The sequence below is a fragment of the Diprion similis genome, chromosome 13, assembly GCF_021155765.1.
Source record: "Diprion similis isolate iyDipSimi1 chromosome 13, iyDipSimi1.1, whole genome shotgun sequence".
NCBI lineage: Eukaryota > Metazoa > Arthropoda > Insecta > Hymenoptera > Diprionidae > Diprion > Diprion similis.
The window spans coordinates 9005268-9025445 of record NC_060117.1 but is presented as its reverse complement, the minus strand read 5'-3'; the positions used below and the strand labels follow the sequence as shown (position 1 = coordinate 9025445).

The following is a 20178-nucleotide window of genomic DNA, read 5'->3' as shown; positions in this document are numbered from 1 at the left end:
AAATTCGTATTCATAAAATTTTCCAACTTTTCCAGCACGTCTCAAAGTAATAGAATTTAATAATTCTTCCGGTATTCGAACATTTTTAAGATTCATCGGGGGTGACTAGGTTTCGGTATCGATAATTTCGAGCTCTGTGTCACCAACACGATTTTTGCGACCAAACCGGTAAAGCAGAATTCAAATCGTTGATAAACACCACGACATTTGCTTAGGAACACGCGGTTAATAGCGGTGACAACGTTGTAATCACCCGGTGGGTAATTCTCAGGGGTCGTACGAGCTGGCAGAGGATGTGATAGACCTATTTCGTTGACACACCCACACACACACACACGCATATGCATGCACGACTGGATATAAGCACAACTAGGGAAACGGCACTCTGGTTTCTTGCGGATTGAGTGTGACCTAGGCTTCTTACCGTATCACGGCTGTATACATACATGATTTAATACCTTCAGGTCGGCATCGTAGGGTAGCGTTTTGTCCCAAAGGTTTGGTCCTAGGAAGGCGGCCTGCGCCTCCACGTTACCCCACAACTCTCCGTCATCTTTTTTCTCCTCAGGTATATCTTTCCCCTGTTTTCCTGCAACAACGTCATTTCAATATCGGTTAGGCATGTTATTGACTATAAAAACATAAATATTTTTTTTTTATTCCAGTTACTGGATTATAGAATAATATAAATTCGAATACATATTAGGTGACTTGAAAAATTAACGACGGAGCCAGGATTCGAACCTGGTATCTAGAGATGCTTTGCCGGAGACTTACTCCACTAGACCACCTAGCCGCCCTGACCCCAGTGTCATTAATTTCTCTCATCAACCTATGTGTTCGAATTTTTGTTTTTCGTGTGCCCGGTTTGTATACATTTGCTAGTTTCGTGGCTCCGTCGTTAATTTTTCAAGTCACCTAATATGTATTCGAATTTATATTATTCTTTAACCAACCTCTTCGCATCAAAATGATATGATTCTCATATCCTCATATCCCTGTTTAGACGGCTGGGCCATCTAACAGACTTGAGTAGTGATACCGAAGAGTCACACTCACGAAAGAACCACACACACAGTCTATAAGATCTACACAGCATAGTCAAAAATGTGCTTTCGCGACGAAACTTGCAAATGTTTACTGGATTATACGAAATCGCAATGGTATATTCGTAGAATTCATGCCATTTGTTTATTTCTGCTTCAAATGAAAGTAATTGGAGTGTTTTTGGAGTCGAAATCGGCTAGGGTACCCCCTTAAGTTCCGTGAATCGCGTGGTTTGTCAAAAGAAAAAGCGGAGTCTCAAAAATAGTTCTAAAACTGGTATAAACGAGGAGCGAAAGTTTGGTGTCACACACTACGAGATGACAGATCAACAAGCAGTTGTATCGCGGGGGGCGAGGGGGCAACAGGAGAGCCACCCTAGGTCGCATCTACTCAAATTCGCGATGTTTTATCGGCCGTACAGAGTTGCCGATAGTTTGAATAGTTCTCGAACGCCTAAACTACAAATGGCTGTGTCACAGTTTTATATGTAGTTTGTCCCATATTCGTAAATCAATTTTTCAGATAGATCGATTGAAATTAATCTTAAATAATGTAAGTCCTGTTTTCTAATAATGCATTTAAATTGTATAAAGTCGGTTACGAATGGATACCATCAGTTGAAAGTTGCAATGCATTTTTTCTCGCTGCCTAGGAATGTTGTTGTGACTAAACCCACCAATTTCAATTTCACCGTTGCATCTAAGTTTATTAATTCTTTCTGTTGGCACTTTTCTTGACTTATGACAGTGGCGTTACATTTTCAGTTGTGCAATAATATTGCCCATAATTGCAAACCTGAAATTAATTCAACAATGTCCTACAATTTTGAACCAAGAAAATCGATGCATTCATAGTTTTTAAGGCCAGGCACTTATTATTATTTTCTCATCTTTCTCAGTTCAGCCTCATGCGAAAATGACTGGTCATAGAACGAAAAAAACAGTGTTAAAAAAAACCTATACTTCAACGTCTCAGATTCTCGACACGCACGCATAAGTATCATGCTAATAAGTCCGATACAGATTAGTGTATTTTCGTTTATCCACCAGTCGCGTCATTTACCCATTGAAACGCTGGAGGAAAATGGTGGAAGAATTAACCGATATGTAGAAGGGTTGATTAAGTATTTGAAACGCTAATCAATAGAACACCCGTTTGCTCCCCACTCCCCTCCTTTTCAAATATCGTGGCTGTTTGAATATACCAAGCTCGTATAGAGCGAAAAAAATTCGAGCAATTCAACATTGTGTTAGCTGCGCAGTCAGATTTGGACAAGAATCCAAGAAAGAAGACAGCCAACTAACAATAAGTAGTGGTAGGTAGCCGGCAGTCAGCGGTTTTAACGTTGTTCCTACGTATGCAGAACTCGTAAACGGTCACAGAATGGTGTAGTAATGTGAAGGTGGCCGTTCGTGGCAACGCGCAACGTGATAGTTGCGGATAGGTTACAGTCGCTGCATGTTCGTGTGCGCCACAAGAATTGTGTAGTGGTAGGGTCGACTGTCAAGGCTAGTCGTGACTACGCCTCGTCACAACACAACACGGAGATCTTTTGCTGCCGCTACTGCTATCGTCGTTACACACAAAATTTACTCAAATATTCTATATGGCGGGGCACTACCGCCAGACTTACAATCTAATAGTAATATCCAATTTTTGAGATATCGCTGTCATTTTTTTTTCTGCATGATTGAACTTCTAAGATGTCAATGTTGATATTTTAAGAGGGATTAATGTGATTCCGCGAATATAGTGAGCCCTATAAATACACGGCGTTGAAAATACCTGTTTTTACAGAATAAATGTAGTTGTGGAAAGGTTATGCGGACTAGAAAAGTGGAACTCGATAATCTTGGGTTTTTGCGGTCGCTTAAAACGAATCTGACGTCACAAGTTCAAAAATTCAAAATAGCGGATTCAATATGGTGGACTGAAAATATAAAAATTGATCTCATTCGCTTGAAATTTGTTACCAGGAGGTTTTTGGGGTTGCTAAAAGCGAATCCGCTGTCGGAATTTCAAAATTCAAGATCGCGGACTGAAAATATAAAAATTGATCCTATACGCTTATATTAGATCTGCATTTTGAATTTTTCAAAAATTTGTTAGATCTGCTCTATTTTTGAAATCAGTGACCTCGAGAACCCTTGTATATTCAGTTTCAAGGAATTGCACTACAAGGAAAAATGTATGCTTCGAAGGGTTGAATCACGCACCCTCTTCTTGAATAATCGACCATCAATATCTTCCTGTTGACAATTGAAATTAGAGCTATGTATCGTTAGGTTTATTCCAGGTTGGGTTAGATTAACAGACTATTCGCGCCGCATGCTGCTACGATATTTCAAGTATATCGTAAGTTTATGGTGAACAGAGAAGGCGAGTGCGCATGCGTCGACACATGCACAAATTTCACACGAGTTAAAGTGGTCCAGTGCACGCCACGAACTGCTGTCAACCTATTTGACCAAATGCTTTCGAACCTCTTGCGTGACGCCTGTTGACGAGCCATGAGCATCCCGATCCATCTTTGTGAATGTCAGCTTAGCAGAAGTTCGTGGCGTGCACTGGACCGCGTTAACTCGTGTGAAATCTGTGCATGTGTTGACACATGCATATTCGACCTCCCCTGTTCACCATAAGTTCATGATATTCACCCAGCTACACCATTAAAAATGTTCGTTTTGCCACACATTTACTACATAAAAATCTGGAAAAAGTTTAAGAGTTTAAAGGTGAATTACCCAAGCATTCTCATTAAATTGCAATTAATTTTCTTAATTTTGCCTAACTTGGTTGGAGCGACGCTAAGTTTGTTATATTCGTAAATTTACTAGACATTTATTGTATGGCATTTGGAATTTACTAAACATGCTGCTCAATTTACGTGATACGTGTATAAAGAAATTCGATAGGAGTATGTTTAATTTGAAAATCTATATGGCAAAGAATTAATGTACATCTCCATTAATTTTGCTCCGCGACTTCGAATATCCCATAACTCAATTTGGAAACCACTCACATGGACTGTAAATTCCGTCTTTAATTTTCTAAAAGTGAATTCTAAAATCACCCCCGAAAAAATAGTTTGACTTGATATGGTACTGTATTTAAAAAGTTTCTTAACAGTGTTTGGAAATTACGGATATTCCTTGTGAATCTACTCAACATGTGCACGTATAAATTTGATACGAAATCCTTAACAGTTTCAGGGTTAAGCAAAGCCTGAAGAATTTCCATAAATTATAGAATTAGTAATCAAATTTTCAGTTTGTGACAATTAAAAATATTTAAAGACATCGATCAGCTGCAGGGATAAGGTTTGTGTAAGATAAATAAAAAGATTCCGTGAAAATATTTGTTCCAATTAATTGGCAAAAGAGACTGCATAGTACGAGAAACGGTGTCATACTTTCCAAATAATTTCCGCCCGCACTACGGAGAGAAATAGTTATTTGAAAAATTATATAAATATTCTATGTAGACATTCAAAAATATTTGGAATCTATTTATCAAGCCTTTTATTAATAAAATATCGAATTAAAATGCCAAAAGGATTAGAAATACGTCGGAAACAGAAGTTCAACGCGCATTTCAAAAGATAAATTCATCTGTAAGGGATAAACTCCAAATTTCTAACGTCCACAACTAATATGATGACGTAATGCTTTTATTTTTACGCAGTATAGAAAAGTTTCGAGCTTGTTTAGATTCTCTTTTCCTGCAAAGTAGCCGTAAGAAAGATCGAAAACTAGGTGCATTTCATTTCATCTAACCATTACAGTTTGAATAGCGTGATGATTTTGAATTACAATCACGCACCTTGCGATGATTTGTGCAAAGTGATAAAAAGAAATAAACGAAATAAATGAATGCATTTTTCCGGATTCAGCTATTTCTTATTTCTTATTTTATTTTTAACTTTTGTTTTTACTTTCAAGTGGAAGAGGGAGAGAGAGACTCGTTGGTAATACGTAATAGACAGAAGGTGAAACTAAATATTAAAATGGCTGGAAACCTACACGCACTTTTATTCTGACCATAATTATGACAAACTCTCTCGTCTTTGGGTTTAATATGATAAATGGAAGAGACATTACTTTGTATCTTACGTAATGATGCTGTTAAAGCGGATCTTAAACTCTAGAGCCAGACGATGCATTCGTCATTAAACATTCATGATATTAGCGATTCATCATCTCTACTTCATCATACTTCTTAAACGGTGAGAATTCAGGTTCCCCTGTACATTTCACTTCCTTCACCTATTTTTTTAAATTGTTTTCTATACTTAAATTGTTTCGTATGGTGATCGTTTGTTCAATATAACTTCACACGCGTATGTATGCATAGTTATGTACGTATTTACATGAAATTGCATACATATATGAGTGTAACGGGTGTCCTGTTTGATGGACCTCCCGCAATAATTGTTATCAGAATTATAATAGACATATTCTTCTAGGTTTTTTTACGGATTGCTTACTTTAAACAAATCGAGATTTTTTAATTCAACCATAACTGAAATACAAATTTAAAAAAAAATGGTCATCACATTTAAATGCCATTTTACTATATTTGGTCCGTCATTTTGGGTATACTAATATCAATTTTATATTTTCGAAACCAGATTCACTACCAACAAATTCAAAAACCGTATGAAAATAGTTGTCATCGGGTTTACATGACGTTGATATTTCATGTTCCATCTAAAATTTCACACGGTTCAGATTAAATTGGAAATTAGCGACTTCAACAGTCGCAAATCATCGACAATGGACTTTCACCAAATCGATATTATATTCGGAGTTTCCATTCGTCGCATCAGAACCAGCATTCCGAATCTTCAAAATTGAAATTAACGTTCATAATGAGCCGATTTCCCGTAAAAAACAACTTGATTGATATACCTGGAATTTAGCCGAATCGAATTGACCCTCTAATAAACTGCTTTGTCAAAGCCTGCCGACATTCATTTTGATCACTTTTCTGCATTTCCATTAGAGTGAATTGGTCGGAATGTAACACCTTGTACATGTATGTAATGATTGGATACCGCATTGTTGTTGCAGCGTTAGGCGTCCCGCGTTACAAACTGGCAACAATGAGATGCACTACATTGGGTCGTGTTCAAAAATCGTTATTTCGTGTCACATAATGAGAACAGCACTTGCCAATGCCTGCCTATAACCAAGAAGTAGAAGGGGGTTGATCTCGAAAAGGGTCAAACGATTCTTCAACTCAGTTTCTATCTAGCCGATACTGTTCCAGTAGATTATACAACAAAAACCATAGTGTATAAGATCCTTCGTACATCAATCAATGAATCGAAAAGGCCGTGCGATCATTTTTGGTTTTGGTTCGGTTTGTTTCCCTGAATAAAACGTAACATTGTTGTGCGAATTAAGGGTTGATAACCACAAGAGATCAGTAATCGTAACTAATTACATCTCCGTAATACACAAAGGCCAGTGACGCAATCATAGGTCGCAATCATTGACGATCCGAAAAGTATAAGACAGATTCATGATATAAAGCACTAGTCGATTTGATAGCATTCTGCTGATGTGGGTGGCAAAAGCTATGTTTCGAAGTGAACAATCCTGGTGGTCTTCTATCAGAGTATGATTCAAGTACAAGTAGGGGCTTTTGAGATATTGGCCATCGTCTTTAAAACACAAAAAAGTCATAAAAGTATCAGAATAGTATCATGAGTTATATCTAGTACTATCATCTTGTGGAATTGCTCAACGGATATTTGGCAATAGTCTAGAGTTTTGTAACGGTACTATTTTTCGGGCGCGAAATATAATAATTGTTACGGGGATTCAATTTACATCACGCTAAAGAGATTACTAATCTTCGTGATGCTAATGAATGCAGCCTTTCACTAACTGTTGCCGTTCTTTAATGTAGCTTTAGACACCGTTCAATACATCACGGATCATAAAATTGATTCCGCAATTAGTTTCAGAGTCATTCTACTAGAAGACAGAAAATCAAACATGACAGCCCAGGTTTGTAAATGAATGGATAATATCATTATCCATTATATGAAAAATCCACCCGCGAAGGGTTGATAATTCGTTGGATCATACGAGGAATCGATTTTCCGAAGAAGAAAAAGTCAGCGAGCATAGTGTTAAAGATCCTTGATACTTTTCCCGGGGACCAAAGTTTATCGTTTTCTTGCAAAACAAGATGAATGTTCATGTATTCAAATAAACGAGCAAAACAAGGAATCTGGAATTGGCACTATATGAATTTCGTTCAAGTCGTTCGGGTCCAGCGTTTCAGGTATTCGGCCAAGGATTTTCCGGTTCTCCTTGAATCGGGGCACGGATGGCGATTCTTCTTTTTCTTTACCAAATGTTATATCCGCACCTGTAGAACCGAAGGTTGACTTTCTCGTCGGGACCGCTGCATTGTCCTCATTCTTTTTTCTTCTCGTTTACCCAATTTCATCGCACAACACGGTGGTTTCTGTGGCTGACCTAGTCGATATGCCTGCAGAAGAACTTCAGACATAGAAATCTAAAACAACATCAACCTTCTTAAAACGTACCTACTTTACGCCTGTATTATATAAATGTGATTCAACCCTAGGTAAACATAACATGGGAATAATTGGACATCTGTGAAAATTCATGCTGTTGTTAATTCGACTACAATTCAAGAGAACAAAGAGTAGACACTCAAACCAACTATCCAGCCAAAAGTGAGTCTGGGTTCGTCTCATTGTCAATGTTCGCAGTAGCGATTTCGGCACTCGCTGCGTCCGTGTTGTTCGTCACTCGTAAATATGCATGTATAAATTTGGTATGACAGCTATTTTTCTAGCCATCAGCTGCACTTGAACTGAATAATCCTAATATTAGATCGACCAAAGAACTTTAACGCAGCAAGTGGCGAAAATTAGTATTCCTAATTCTCAACCAAAAGCTAGCCCAACTTCCATTTCTGGAGTGTCTACTTCTTGTCCCGTTACTTTCGCACGTATGAGTCTGTCAGTAATATACAGGGTGAGTCGCTTCAAGTATCGAGAATGGAGGGGCTCAGTAGACGCAAAGGCACATCCCTTTGGATGAAAGTGCGGTAAGCGGTACCAGTTGTGCGATTGATAATCAAAGTTAGTTCTCTAACTACACTTCGATGTGTCTGATCGAAAGCTGTTGTGATAAGCTGAAGGATCGTCGAAACGTTTATCCCGAGATCTATTAATCATAAACACGTTACCTGAATTAGTCTTTGTTCATACTTTTTCCATATAACACGAAATTGAGTATCCTTCTTCCGTCGCGATCACAGTCTGAGGCAATTGCTCTGACCGTTCATTCGCCGAATGTTGATGTGCCTTCGCGTCTACTAAGCCCCTCCCATTCTCAATACTTTAAGCGACTCACCCTGTATATTAACGGCTCAAAAGTGGTGAAACAATTTAATTGGCTATTGTTCATGCGATCAAAGAAAAAGTGTCACACTTTTGTGAACTTCGTTGATCACCAACCACCGAAATGATGGTGTAACAATTTTGCAGATGAACAGACTGCCTTTCAGCAATACGCTTACATACATGTATAGTTATAGCTTTGCCTTGTTACTGGGCCACCACCTCGTAACCGACTCAGCATATAAACAATCACATTTGTTTGGAGATAGTTTTCCGCGACCTTGGCCGCTGGCTATTTTGAACATCCGCCGGCAGGCGCATACCACTCATTTTCTTAGTCCATAACCTATTCCAGATATCGTTCATCGCTGGTGTATACAGAATAGAAACGGTCGGTGAGGAATATTCAAAAAAGCGAGACTACGTGTTGGTGGAAAAGTTTCTATTCATCGAAAGTAAATTGAGTGAAAATATAAACGAGGAAATCACAAGAATTATATTCAAACGAATGTGTGTTACCAATTTTTGTTTTCATTATAACGATGAGAGCCGGCTTATAACAATTTAAAGTAACATCGCGGGCTGATATTCGAACGACTCACGTTGATTTTTTAGCAAATAATGTAAAATTGGCTCGTATAAATATTAGTACTCAGAGCAATTGGCGAGATTACTCTGCAACACTCTCCACCTTCTTTGAGGATTGGTACAGACTGTGTGTAGGCAGTTACACCTGCCCGCAGTGATTCTGAAACTCCTAATTTTTGGACAAGTTGGCAACGCAGATGTTCTGCATTACTAACTTAACCTACTCATCCAAAATATTACCCATCTTAAAATCACAGCGGGCATGTGTATGTACCCACATATGTGATGCTTGGAGCGTGACGCGCAAGAACTTGCGAGTCCGGAGCTCATGCAAGCATTACCTGAAAGCTGTACCAACGAGGAAAAAATTCCGAGCGTCTGAGAAGGCGTTGGAAAGCTGGAATCTATCGAGTGTCAGTCACTGATGGCCTTGGCAAACGTAATCAAGATCCAACTTGCTGCGACGGTCAATTATACAGATGCAATGCACGTGCCTTCGCTTCGCGTCACAATATTCTCACACTCGCAAAATGCGCGTTTTTATTTTGTACTCTTTTTCATGACACCGTCGTGATTAGCGGGTTTTTCTATAAATTATATTCACTTCCGACAAGTCACTGCTTTCAATACGCGAAACAGGTTTTCAACAGAAAATTTTTCCACACGTGCTTCAGTACGGATAAAATTCATGATCTTCTCCACAACTGGTCTCGTTCGTCATAATTATTCGTCGACTAAAAGAGAAACAAGAGAACTTGAGATTCTCACCATTGACAGTCGAGTATTTTGATTTGTTTAAGTGTTTTCTTGCCCCTCTCTCTCCTCTCTCTCTCTCAACAGAAAAGCACTAGGCCAGTATTCTTCGCCGAAATCGCACTTCGTGTCAATATTTTGCTGATCCAGTGACAAGTTGGAATTATTAGCAGCCATAAGAATCTTTTAACTAAGTAGTGAAGAGTTGAGGTGAAGGATGCACGCTACCCTTGCGGGTCTTCGGGTCAAGGTGAAACTTCAAGTATATCTTTAGAGTAACGCGAATGCATTGCCACGGCTTCAATCTGATTAACTTCTTTCCCTTTGCCCTTAACGGCCAAGCTGGAGAAAAACCTTTGGGAATGCATGCTACATTTGCTGCAATGACTTTCAATATACAGAGAAAAAGGTATCTCAAAAATTCACGTAGGTATATTATCATAGTAAAATATAGATTTTCCATCTAGTATTACGGTTATTCCGTTTCTTTAACACATTTTTTACTACACACAATAGGAGTATGATGTTCTATATAGTATAAAACTAATCCTCGTACCTCGACAGTAAATCCATCCATTACTATACCATATTTGAATCTTGATTTTACCCTTTTCTCGGCATAGCCATCTCCTATTTTCCTCATAATTGTTATTGTGATTCAACGAAAAATTTATTCGTTGGAGACAGCCTTTGCTCATACGAACATCGAAAAATATTGTATAGCAGACACTAACTTGTGGTCAAAGAAAAAATACAGAGGTACGTAAGAGCTCAGATGCTCAAATGTCGGTTTTTTCATTTTTGCTAGATAAATGATCAGCAACCATCCTTTTTCGGTAGCGTTTTTTACGTCGACAAATTTCGCCGAGACGAGGAAACGATTTACCGCCTGACCGTCAAGAGAAGGGAATAAAATCTGCAGCCCGAATTAGTTGACTAACGCTTTCTAAAGAGGACTTAAGTTAACACAGCACACAGCAAGATGGCGAAGTAAAAACTGGCGAGTGTAATTAGGCAAAACAAAGAAAGGTTATAACTCAAAGTATGGGTTCCTACTTTGAGGTCACACTGACAAGGCTACACGTAGATAATAATTTTTGACGCAGCGTTCGTCACGAGGCATGCCTCTCCAAGTTATGTCCTCCAAAAGAGGTTAGCTGTTGGTATTTACACTCTTTATAATCACGGCACAAAACTGTCTGTTTTTAACGAGTTGGGGTTTCGAAATGAGAATCCTCGCGTCCTTGTATCAAACCATAGATAATATAATTGGATCCCCATGTATCCATCCGGAATTACCTGAACGCTACTACATCAACACCTCAAGACCACCAATCCGGTTTCACTCTAATATAACATCAATGATTATCGTAAAGTGTACGTACAGCTCAAAGGTCCAAACTTCAACCCATTTCCTGGATTCCCAGTTCCGTTTTTATTGTAATTAAGGAATAAGGTCATTCATAACCTCTTGGGTTGTTGCAAACGTTTGTTTTCCATATTTCTCAACTCATCTACATATACTTATCCAGACAGAGAATTATTCTTCCCAAATATTTATGCAAAAGAAAAATAAATCAATAAAAAGACAAAAATCTCAATGAGCGTGCGGCCACGTCGAAAGTCTTGTAACTGGCATCATTCGAATAAACGTCAATGGCATATCCTAATCTTCAGCTTTTCCCTCGTATGGAACAACCCTCAATGTGGATTGCCATATGAGGAGTAAAATTTTTCTCCTTTTAATAACAGATCCCAACTTCTCACCTAAGTTATTCAACTCCGAATTAGTCGACACAAAGTCAAGCATTCTACTGTCTATTACTTTGATTCAAATTATGACTTTTTTCATGTTCGCATGGGAATCAATCTCGAAGCAACAAGCTCTTTCCGATCTGCTTACACCCTGTTTCTTCCACTGCACTGTAGGATTATTGGCGTGGAATGGAGCGCAGGTTGACTTTTGTGCGGCCAACCACGAGGCGTCCTCTGGAGGAACGTCGCGAGTCTAATGTCCAGAGTACGGAGCCCGCAGCACGATCAAGGCGGATTGTGTTACATGCTCGTTTCCGACCTACAGGGCATACATATCGACTGGATAGCGTGCTGTTCCCATGAACAACGAGAGGCAAGAAGTACTCAACCTAAACCCGCATGTTTTTGTCAAATCAGCCCGCTCCGGTGTCATTGAGAGAAAAAAATCTGCCGTCATTTCGATTGATCAACTTCAAAATAAAGAAAAAATTATCCGAAAGGTCAGTAAGAGTTCAACTTTCCGTGGATATATCATAGAGTAGAATTTCTTCGTCGGTCGCTATTTGACAGAGGTTTCTTTTCAGAAGAAGTTGGAGATCTTGTCGATTCAAATCTGGCCGTCATTTTAACTAGGAATCTTGAACGATAACCTCCAGCTCCATTACCGAAGCTCGAATCTTCTGTTCGTGTCTGCGATGTTTTGCTTCCTCGGTTCAAAAAACTCGTACAGCTATACATACAGAATTAAATGAATACGACGTGATTGTTGAAGTTGATTTATACCGATGATGTTTGTCCAGGTGAGGCAATATCTTGAACGTGTTCCTTCCTCTTCTATTTCTTCTACTTTTATTTTCACATAATTGTGATTATCGTTGTGTGCTGTTATCCTCTCTTCTCCGTCCACGCATAAATATTCATCCTGTTGGGATTTCCCCAGCTGCAGCTCTTTTCTCAAAGGACGGTTTAAAAGTTGGTTGAGGATGGTTTGATTTTCAATTGACCGAAGCTTGTTATCTTTGATTAATAGATCTCAGTTTCATTGATTGGAAATGAGGCAATAGGGAAGCCTATTGTACGCCGGATAGTTTCCAGAATGTACTAATTTGCTAAAAAAAAGTGTCTGTAATTTTCTACAAAAACCTCTATGATATTTAAGGGAATTTGGAACACATTGTAGTTTGTGAATAGAATTTATCTTTAAATTTCGTGATATTTCACAAGCAGTCGTACAATGGCTCGTTTTTCACGATCGTATTTTGTACATCAGTCGTTGAAACGGATGTAATATTTTTTAGTATATTGTAGAACTCTCGGTGTGCATCAACGATTGACTACTTCTTGTTTCTTTTTCATAAAATTTACCTATTAAGACAGAGTAAGTTTAAATATATGCAACAGATTCTCCAAATCCGCTGAGATTATTCTCGAAAGATAAGAAGACTCTTCAAATGCAGATCTATGATCTGATAGGGACTTGTCTTCAGTTAAATTTCCTCTGTGAGAGAGATGCGACGTCTAGCAGTGGTTCTAGAATAGTAGTTCACACTTTCTCGTAGATATTCGTAATTTTATGAAAAATTCTTTCTATACAGTGATATCTTCCAGCGAAATTCCGTAAAATATTTCTTCGTTCCCGAAAACAGATCCATGTCTATTAAATGTAGATTTTCGTAATAAATGAGTACCTATAATTCTACAAGTGTTCACGCAATTTTACTTTGATTGTTACAAGCAATAAATTAGAAGAAGAATAGAAAAAAAAAAAAAAAGAAAAAAAAAATCTACAAACAAGGATGATCTACATCAAAAAAAAATTATTCTATATTTTTCTGTGTTCTCACACATCATCATCAAAATTATTATTGTGTGCAGGGGTTTTCGACCCTCAGGAACTCAAATCTGAAGTCAATGTTGAACTGTATATCCGTCGTTTTGAGAAAACAGCAGAATTGGAAGTTTCTTACGTTTTCCTTAAAAATTTCTGTCGACAGACGAAAAATGACTTGACGATCGTGAAGAGCGAAAAATTTTACATCTAGTTATGTCCTCATATGTCTGAAACGGAGCCGGATTTACAGATTAAGAAGAAAGAAATCGTTTCACAAAAATTTTCCAGATGCGGTCGATAAGTAGAATTTCTTTTTTCCTTATTTGTGAATCCGACTCCGCTCCCAACGTGTGAGGACATAATTCGGTAGAGAATTTTTCGCTCTACACGATGGTCAAGTCATTTTCCATTAATCGATAGCAGTTTTTGAGGAAAACGCAAAAGACGTCATATTTTGCTGTTTTCTCGAAAAATCGGCTATACAGCTCAAAAATGACTTCAGATTTCAGTTCCTAACCGTCGATAACCGCCATACATACACAATAATGCAACCATATCCCGAATATTTTTAATTCAGGCCTGTTCTAACTGGACTAATAGGTGTAAGAACCGCATGGCTAACGACGCCTGGCGTCGTCCTACGATAGTGAAAGAGGTTTCGCTTTCGTCGGCATGATGAGGTTAGGCTAGGTTAGGTTACACATGCTTCCGCGCACTCTCTTTCCATTTCCGCTCTTCCCCGCCCCCGCGACGGCATCTCGGTACAGTCCGTGACTCGTGAGCCGGAGAACTACCTCGCGTTTCCCTATCACCCGGTGACCTACTGCGGTGAGGAATTGATCCTCCCTCTTCCCTGCGCCGCCCGGGAGGATAAAACCTCCGCGTGTCAGTCCCGCGGCTTAGAAAGTGAACGCAGTGGTATTGGTGGGCAAGTTATGACTCCGTGTGAACCGTCGTCAGAACGTTGTAGGTACCTGGCGAAAGGAGAACTGCGCACCACCTTCTCTTAGGAATTTATTTTCGGACACCTGATTGAAACGTGTTTTCCGTGGCTGGCCAAAAGAGGTCGCGAATTTCAGCGAGGCATCTAAAAATATTGTGATGTTCCTGCGGTGTCATAGGTCAATCAAGAACTGCAGTCTCATTTACGTTTCGGTCCTTTGGGTGGGGGGCTCCTCAGAACTGTAATTAGTTTATTCACAATCACAAAATTCAATCAACTGAGAGCCATGCAAGTCGTCAATTACAATGGTGAAAGAATTAGGTTAAGCTCACTGCTCCTGTCAATATTCATCTGACCAACAAATAAGGGCTTCAATTTTTGTTCGAAACATCGTTACCGGGGTAAAAAGCTGCCAGCTCCATGTATATATGTACGATGTCATGTTGTCCCAAAAACAATAGTGTACATTAAGAAGGTTGAGAACCCTTTCCTACATCTAGAAGTATTATCCGTGTAAATATACGAGCCCTGTAATTATTCAGACTTTTCTTTGAGACGAAGAAACTTTCCACGTGAAGCCAGACAAGATTTTAGGGTCGAATTTTTCATTAACTTCACTTTGTACTTATTTTAATCTGCCCATTTAAAGAAGCACGCACATATTTTTCCCCATTTTTATCACAAATGGTTCTTCAGTGACGACAAAATTGCTTTCGTCATGATAGTCATGTTTTATTCTCTTGCTGAAAACATCTCGAGAAGTATTGGTTTATTTGTGAATTTGTCAACTATCATCATAGGCTTATGTCTCGTTGCAATTATTTTAATTATTTATTTTTCAATTCAGTTTAATCAATATATACATTTAATTTAATGTAATTCAAGTTAGTATAATAATTGAAGAATAAATCCCATAAATGTAACGAGTCATTGGCCAATAAGGATACTTTGTTTAAAATTCACGAAACGACCTACACTTTACAAGATAGAAGGATTACACAAGACACCGAATATGTACTTGAAAAGGTAGAAATTTATTTTACGTACTTGTCAAAATGTAGAAAGGTCAACGTATAGAAAGCCAAAGTAAAGAACCGTTGAAATGAATATTAATACATTCGATATTTTGATTTCTTACATTCCAACGATTCTATGTACCAGATTTTCACGTTTTTGCAACCTCAATCACGGAAAAAATTGCCTTACGGAAAAATACTCCACATTACAAGGTTAGATGATTAAATCTAGAAGTGGATGGGTTACTTGCTCGCGGGAAAAAATGTAATGTAGATTTTCATGGAGTCAGATCTACATGAATTGTGGTGCATCTACCTAAGCATATTGTAACTTTTAATATTGGTCTATTATCGGATTTGTAAATCTTACGACACTGCTGTAGACTTTACAAAAAAGTGCTCTCCATATATTCACTACCCGAGATGTAAAATGTACGTTATTTTTTTTCCAAGCTTCTTTTTCATTTTCCTAATCGTAATAATTAAATCCTTGGTAATGCTGAAAGAAAATAGTTGCTTGCACATCAATTAGCAAGAGCGGCACTGATTGCAGTTTACTATCCATCCATCCATTAAAGGTTGTTAGTAGCATCCACGTTAGGTTTGAGTATGCAAAATGTGAGTAGTCACATCAGTGATGGCAAATGAAAAGAGTTGTTAACTATACTCTGTGCTGCACCAGAGTCCGCAAATTATACGTGCGCGAAGTAATTACGTGTAATTTGAAAATCTAGCATTTGCTAATATTCTTTTTGATAGCCACTCGTGCTATATTTTCTTGAATAACTATTGCGATAATTTGATGTTGGTGCAGTAATAAATCGATGTTAAAGCCTTATTTGATAAAAAAAAAAAATTAATAACTTAAACGAAAAAATCCAACGTAGGAATAACCGGAAAACGTAGCAATAACAACTATAATCACATTGTTTACATACTCGTACCAAACATCCGGTCAATTCAGACAGTATTTAAATCGCTGTTCCGTCGAAACCAATTTCCTTGAATATAACAAGGTAATTATAACAAATAACATTTTGCTCACTATCAGTGCAAGACATCATTTCGTATCTTTCGGTGTAAATCGTTATTCTAAGTAAATGCGACTTTTCAGGTGAACAGTTTTCAAAGATATACATACATATACATATATGCTAAAACTTCACAATAATCACGGTATCTACTTCAACTTTACAGTGAGACGAGCAGATGTTTGGACTTTGAAAAAACTATTTCAGTAGCGAGTACAAAAAGTCGAAATCCTGGCTGATTGCATTTTTCTTCCTCGTTCTAGTCGTTTTTATATCGTCTGGAGTCAGTATTAATTTGTTTAAATGTCAATTAGAGATTTATAGAAATACAACTAAAGTGAATTGTTTGTATTGCCATGAAGCCATGAATCTACGTATAACCGTCAAATATTCATGCTGCCGTTTTTTCCTATTCGACCATGTCAATTAATGGTAAGGAAAAATGTACAATTTTTTTCAAGGAACCCTAATAAAAATGTACTTTTTTCCTGTTTTCGAGAAACCTGTACACCACAAGTGATTAAGATTTGCGGTAAACTTGAAAAGCAGCATGAATATCGGCAACTTGTGATGGATTGTTCTCTGGAAAATAGTAGAAAAATCCGATCTTCTGATTAAGCAGAGTTTTTTAAACTTAAATGTTTTTCTAACTGATGAGCTTTCAGAGCAACGAAATAAAAAATAGCTGGTCGTATCAATCTGAGTAAAATTTACAATGTCCATAAAATTTCGAAGTAGCAACATACCTTCCATTTCATCAGTTTTCATCGTTTCTAGCATTCTTTGAAAATTTTCAAGACTCCACAAGTGTACACCCTTTACAAAAAGAATAGCGTTGACACATGCATATGCTTTTTTTTACTTTGAAATTCTCCAAAATATTAGGCATACAGAATCAATTTGCTTATTTAATAGTTTACCTAATGAGCTTAAAATCATTATCAATGAAATCCATGTTAAAGCCAAATTAAAGTGATGGATATTGTTAAACACAAAGTAAATAATTATAATCCTATAGATAAATGATGAATTGAATATTGTTCACTAAATTTTATGTATTTTTTGTAAGTTATAAATTTATTGTGCCGTCATTAATGGATGTTAGACTAGTTCAACTCCATTTTATTTTTATAGTTATCATAATATTTTTTTCTTCTAGTTTTCAGTTCAGTCCAACAAACATTTACCTGTATCGAAATTTACTGTATCCATACGCGTAAATTTTATACAAGAAATGAATAAATAAATAAATAAATAAATGAATATACGTCAACGTCGAAATCGATCAGAACATTACCTTGGGCTGAATAAAGCATAACTCTACCAGTTAAAGGAAAATCGAAGAAAAGAAATTCTCAAAATTTCGTCAACATCTGATGAAAGAAGGTTGGAATGACCTGTATAATATATCTATGGTATACGCATTTGAGCTTTTTCGGTGACAAAGTAATTTGAACGAGTGTGAATAATTGTAATAAGTACATTTTTGTGGAGAATTGTGATCAGGTCACAATATCAATCAGAGTAAAATTGTTCATTTTTCCTTTTTTTCTTCAAATTATATCGATCAATACTAGTAGAGAATAATTTTTGATTCAAGTTTATTATATAATGAGGTTTTAGAATGATGTAATTACATGAATCTATCTTAAATTTTGTAACCGACAAGAAATATGCAATATATTTTATAACATGATTGTTCATTTCGTAGGTACACTTGACAAAATGATAATTTTGTATAAATTAAACTCTGAACATTAATTAACATACGAGCATTTTCATTCACGAATTTTATGCATAAGACCATCTTTGGCGTTTTACATTTTGGAAATTTAGAAAAAAAATTTTACAGATCGGTTATCACTCACAGAAATCGGGAAAAATTTTCATAGTTACACCAAAAAGAGCGAACTATCCGGTATGATGCCACTCGATGCTTATGAAACACACACTTTGAGTCCAGTTTCATAAGATTTGGTGGTAAAATGACGAAATGGCAGCTGATCTGGTTTTTTATTACAAAGAACCTCAACATCTTAATTGGCGACATTTTTTACCGACATTACGCGCATGCCGGTAATGCATGCGTGTAATGTCGGTAAAAAATTACCGGCATGCATGAAAGGTCAGTAAAAAATGTCCCCAAAATGAGATGTCGGTGTTCTTTGTAATCGTGAAACTAGATCAGTTGTCATTTCGTCATTTTACCATCAAATCTTATGAAACTGGGCTCAAAATGTGCGTTTGATCAGCGCCGAGTGGCATCATACCGGATAGTTCGATCCTTTTAGTGCAACTGTGAAAATTTTCCCAAATTCAGTAAGTGATAACTGATCTGTAAATTTTTTTTCTGAATTTCCAAAAAGCAAAATGTCGCTCCACTTTTTGCCAGATTGAGGCATCAATTGCTCAAGTTTCATTCCGATCGCTTGAGCGGTATAGGAGTTTTGGCTTGCCGCGTTTTCGAGGTGGACGACGCAACTTTATGAGCGCCTTAAGCCTCGCCTCAAGCCCCTGGGAGCATTAAAATTCAATAACAACCCTATTAAGGAGCACCCTAATATATACATGTCCGAAATAATGTATACAAAGTATACCGTTTTAGACCTGCAGAAACTGGTACCAGCCACAACGGAGAGTGTACATTTTTTTTCTTCTAATCTCGGCAGATCTATAAAATTACGCAACGATGCACGCATAATCGTCTGCAATACATGACTTCTGTCAAACGCGGCCTTGAAACTGGGCGGTAAACCTGATTGTGTGGTTTGAAAAAGCGGAATAACGCGAGAAATGATGAGAATTTGCGGTAAATGGGGACCCAACGCGTGACATCTACAGAGAGGAATTTTCTTACGGAGTCTTTCTGAAGATGCGTGTACAACTGTACACACATAGGCATGCATACATCCATACCTGCATACATTCTGCGGCTCCTCTTCCATAAACCTGTCCACATAAATAATTCATAGGCTGGTTCTATCTGCCGCTTACATAGCGTCACTTTATTTATTATTATCTATTCACCGTAAGAATAGAAGTTTCGTTTCTTTCGTCGCGTCACACGACGCGACGCCTCATATATTCTTTTCTCACACCTCTCACACATACTACGGATGAATAAGCGCCCGCCTTTTTTCAGCAACATTTCAACCGGCTAAATTTCGTCTAGTCTCTCAGTGTTGAAAAATTTCGCAGGAATTCTGAAATTTTTGCCAAATATTGTCAATATATTTTCACACTTTCTCAATGTAGATAACTTTCCAAATTTCGCTGTCCAGGAAAGTTTATTTTTCAAAGTTAAAATCCCGTCTCAGAAGGAATTGGTTTTTTCAGAAGACTGAAGTTAGCAACGTTTATAAGTTTGAAATGATTTTGAGGAGTTGATTTTTCAAAATATTTATAAACATATTTTCTTTTTTATTATTCACTAGCTGAACATCGAATAGTCTTAAGGGTCCAAGTAATGATTTTTTCTGAACACACATCGTTGAGGTAACCTTACTAACTTCAACGTGATATATTTTCAACTTCGAAAGCATCGAGACTCAGTGATATCTTGTGGCTGCAAATTCTACCAGCAGTAATTCATTCGTTTAACCGTAACAGAAACTTTGTATTCTCCAGCGTGTGAGGCTTTGATATCGATTTCTGCTTAAACTTTCAAATAACACAACGCGAAGAACTGATCAACACAGCCACCAAAACAGTTCATTCGAATTTATGAGATTTCGAAAGTTTCTCTTCAACTGCTAAACTCGTTTTCTCAATTAATGTACAAGGGTCTTTGGACAACAGTAAAAAACAGTTCACTGCATAATTTT

At 37.5% G+C, this 20178-nt stretch overlaps 1 protein-coding gene across 13 annotated transcripts in view; it reads right to left on the bottom strand.

Moving 5' to 3' along the window:
- Window positions 1-20178, bottom strand: part of LOC124414286 (hepatic leukemia factor) — a 212297-nt gene that overhangs the window by 9042 nt on the left and 183077 nt on the right. For 11 of the 13 annotated variants that reach the window (XM_046895323.1, XM_046895326.1, XM_046895317.1 and 8 more), the window contains one exon: window positions 447-589. In XM_046895323.1, coding sequence (XP_046751279.1) covers window positions 447-589 — 143 coding nt within the window. The remainder of the gene's footprint in view (window positions 1-446; window positions 590-20178) is intronic. The other 2 variants (XM_046895316.1, XM_046895321.1) reach the window with 1 other exon arrangement.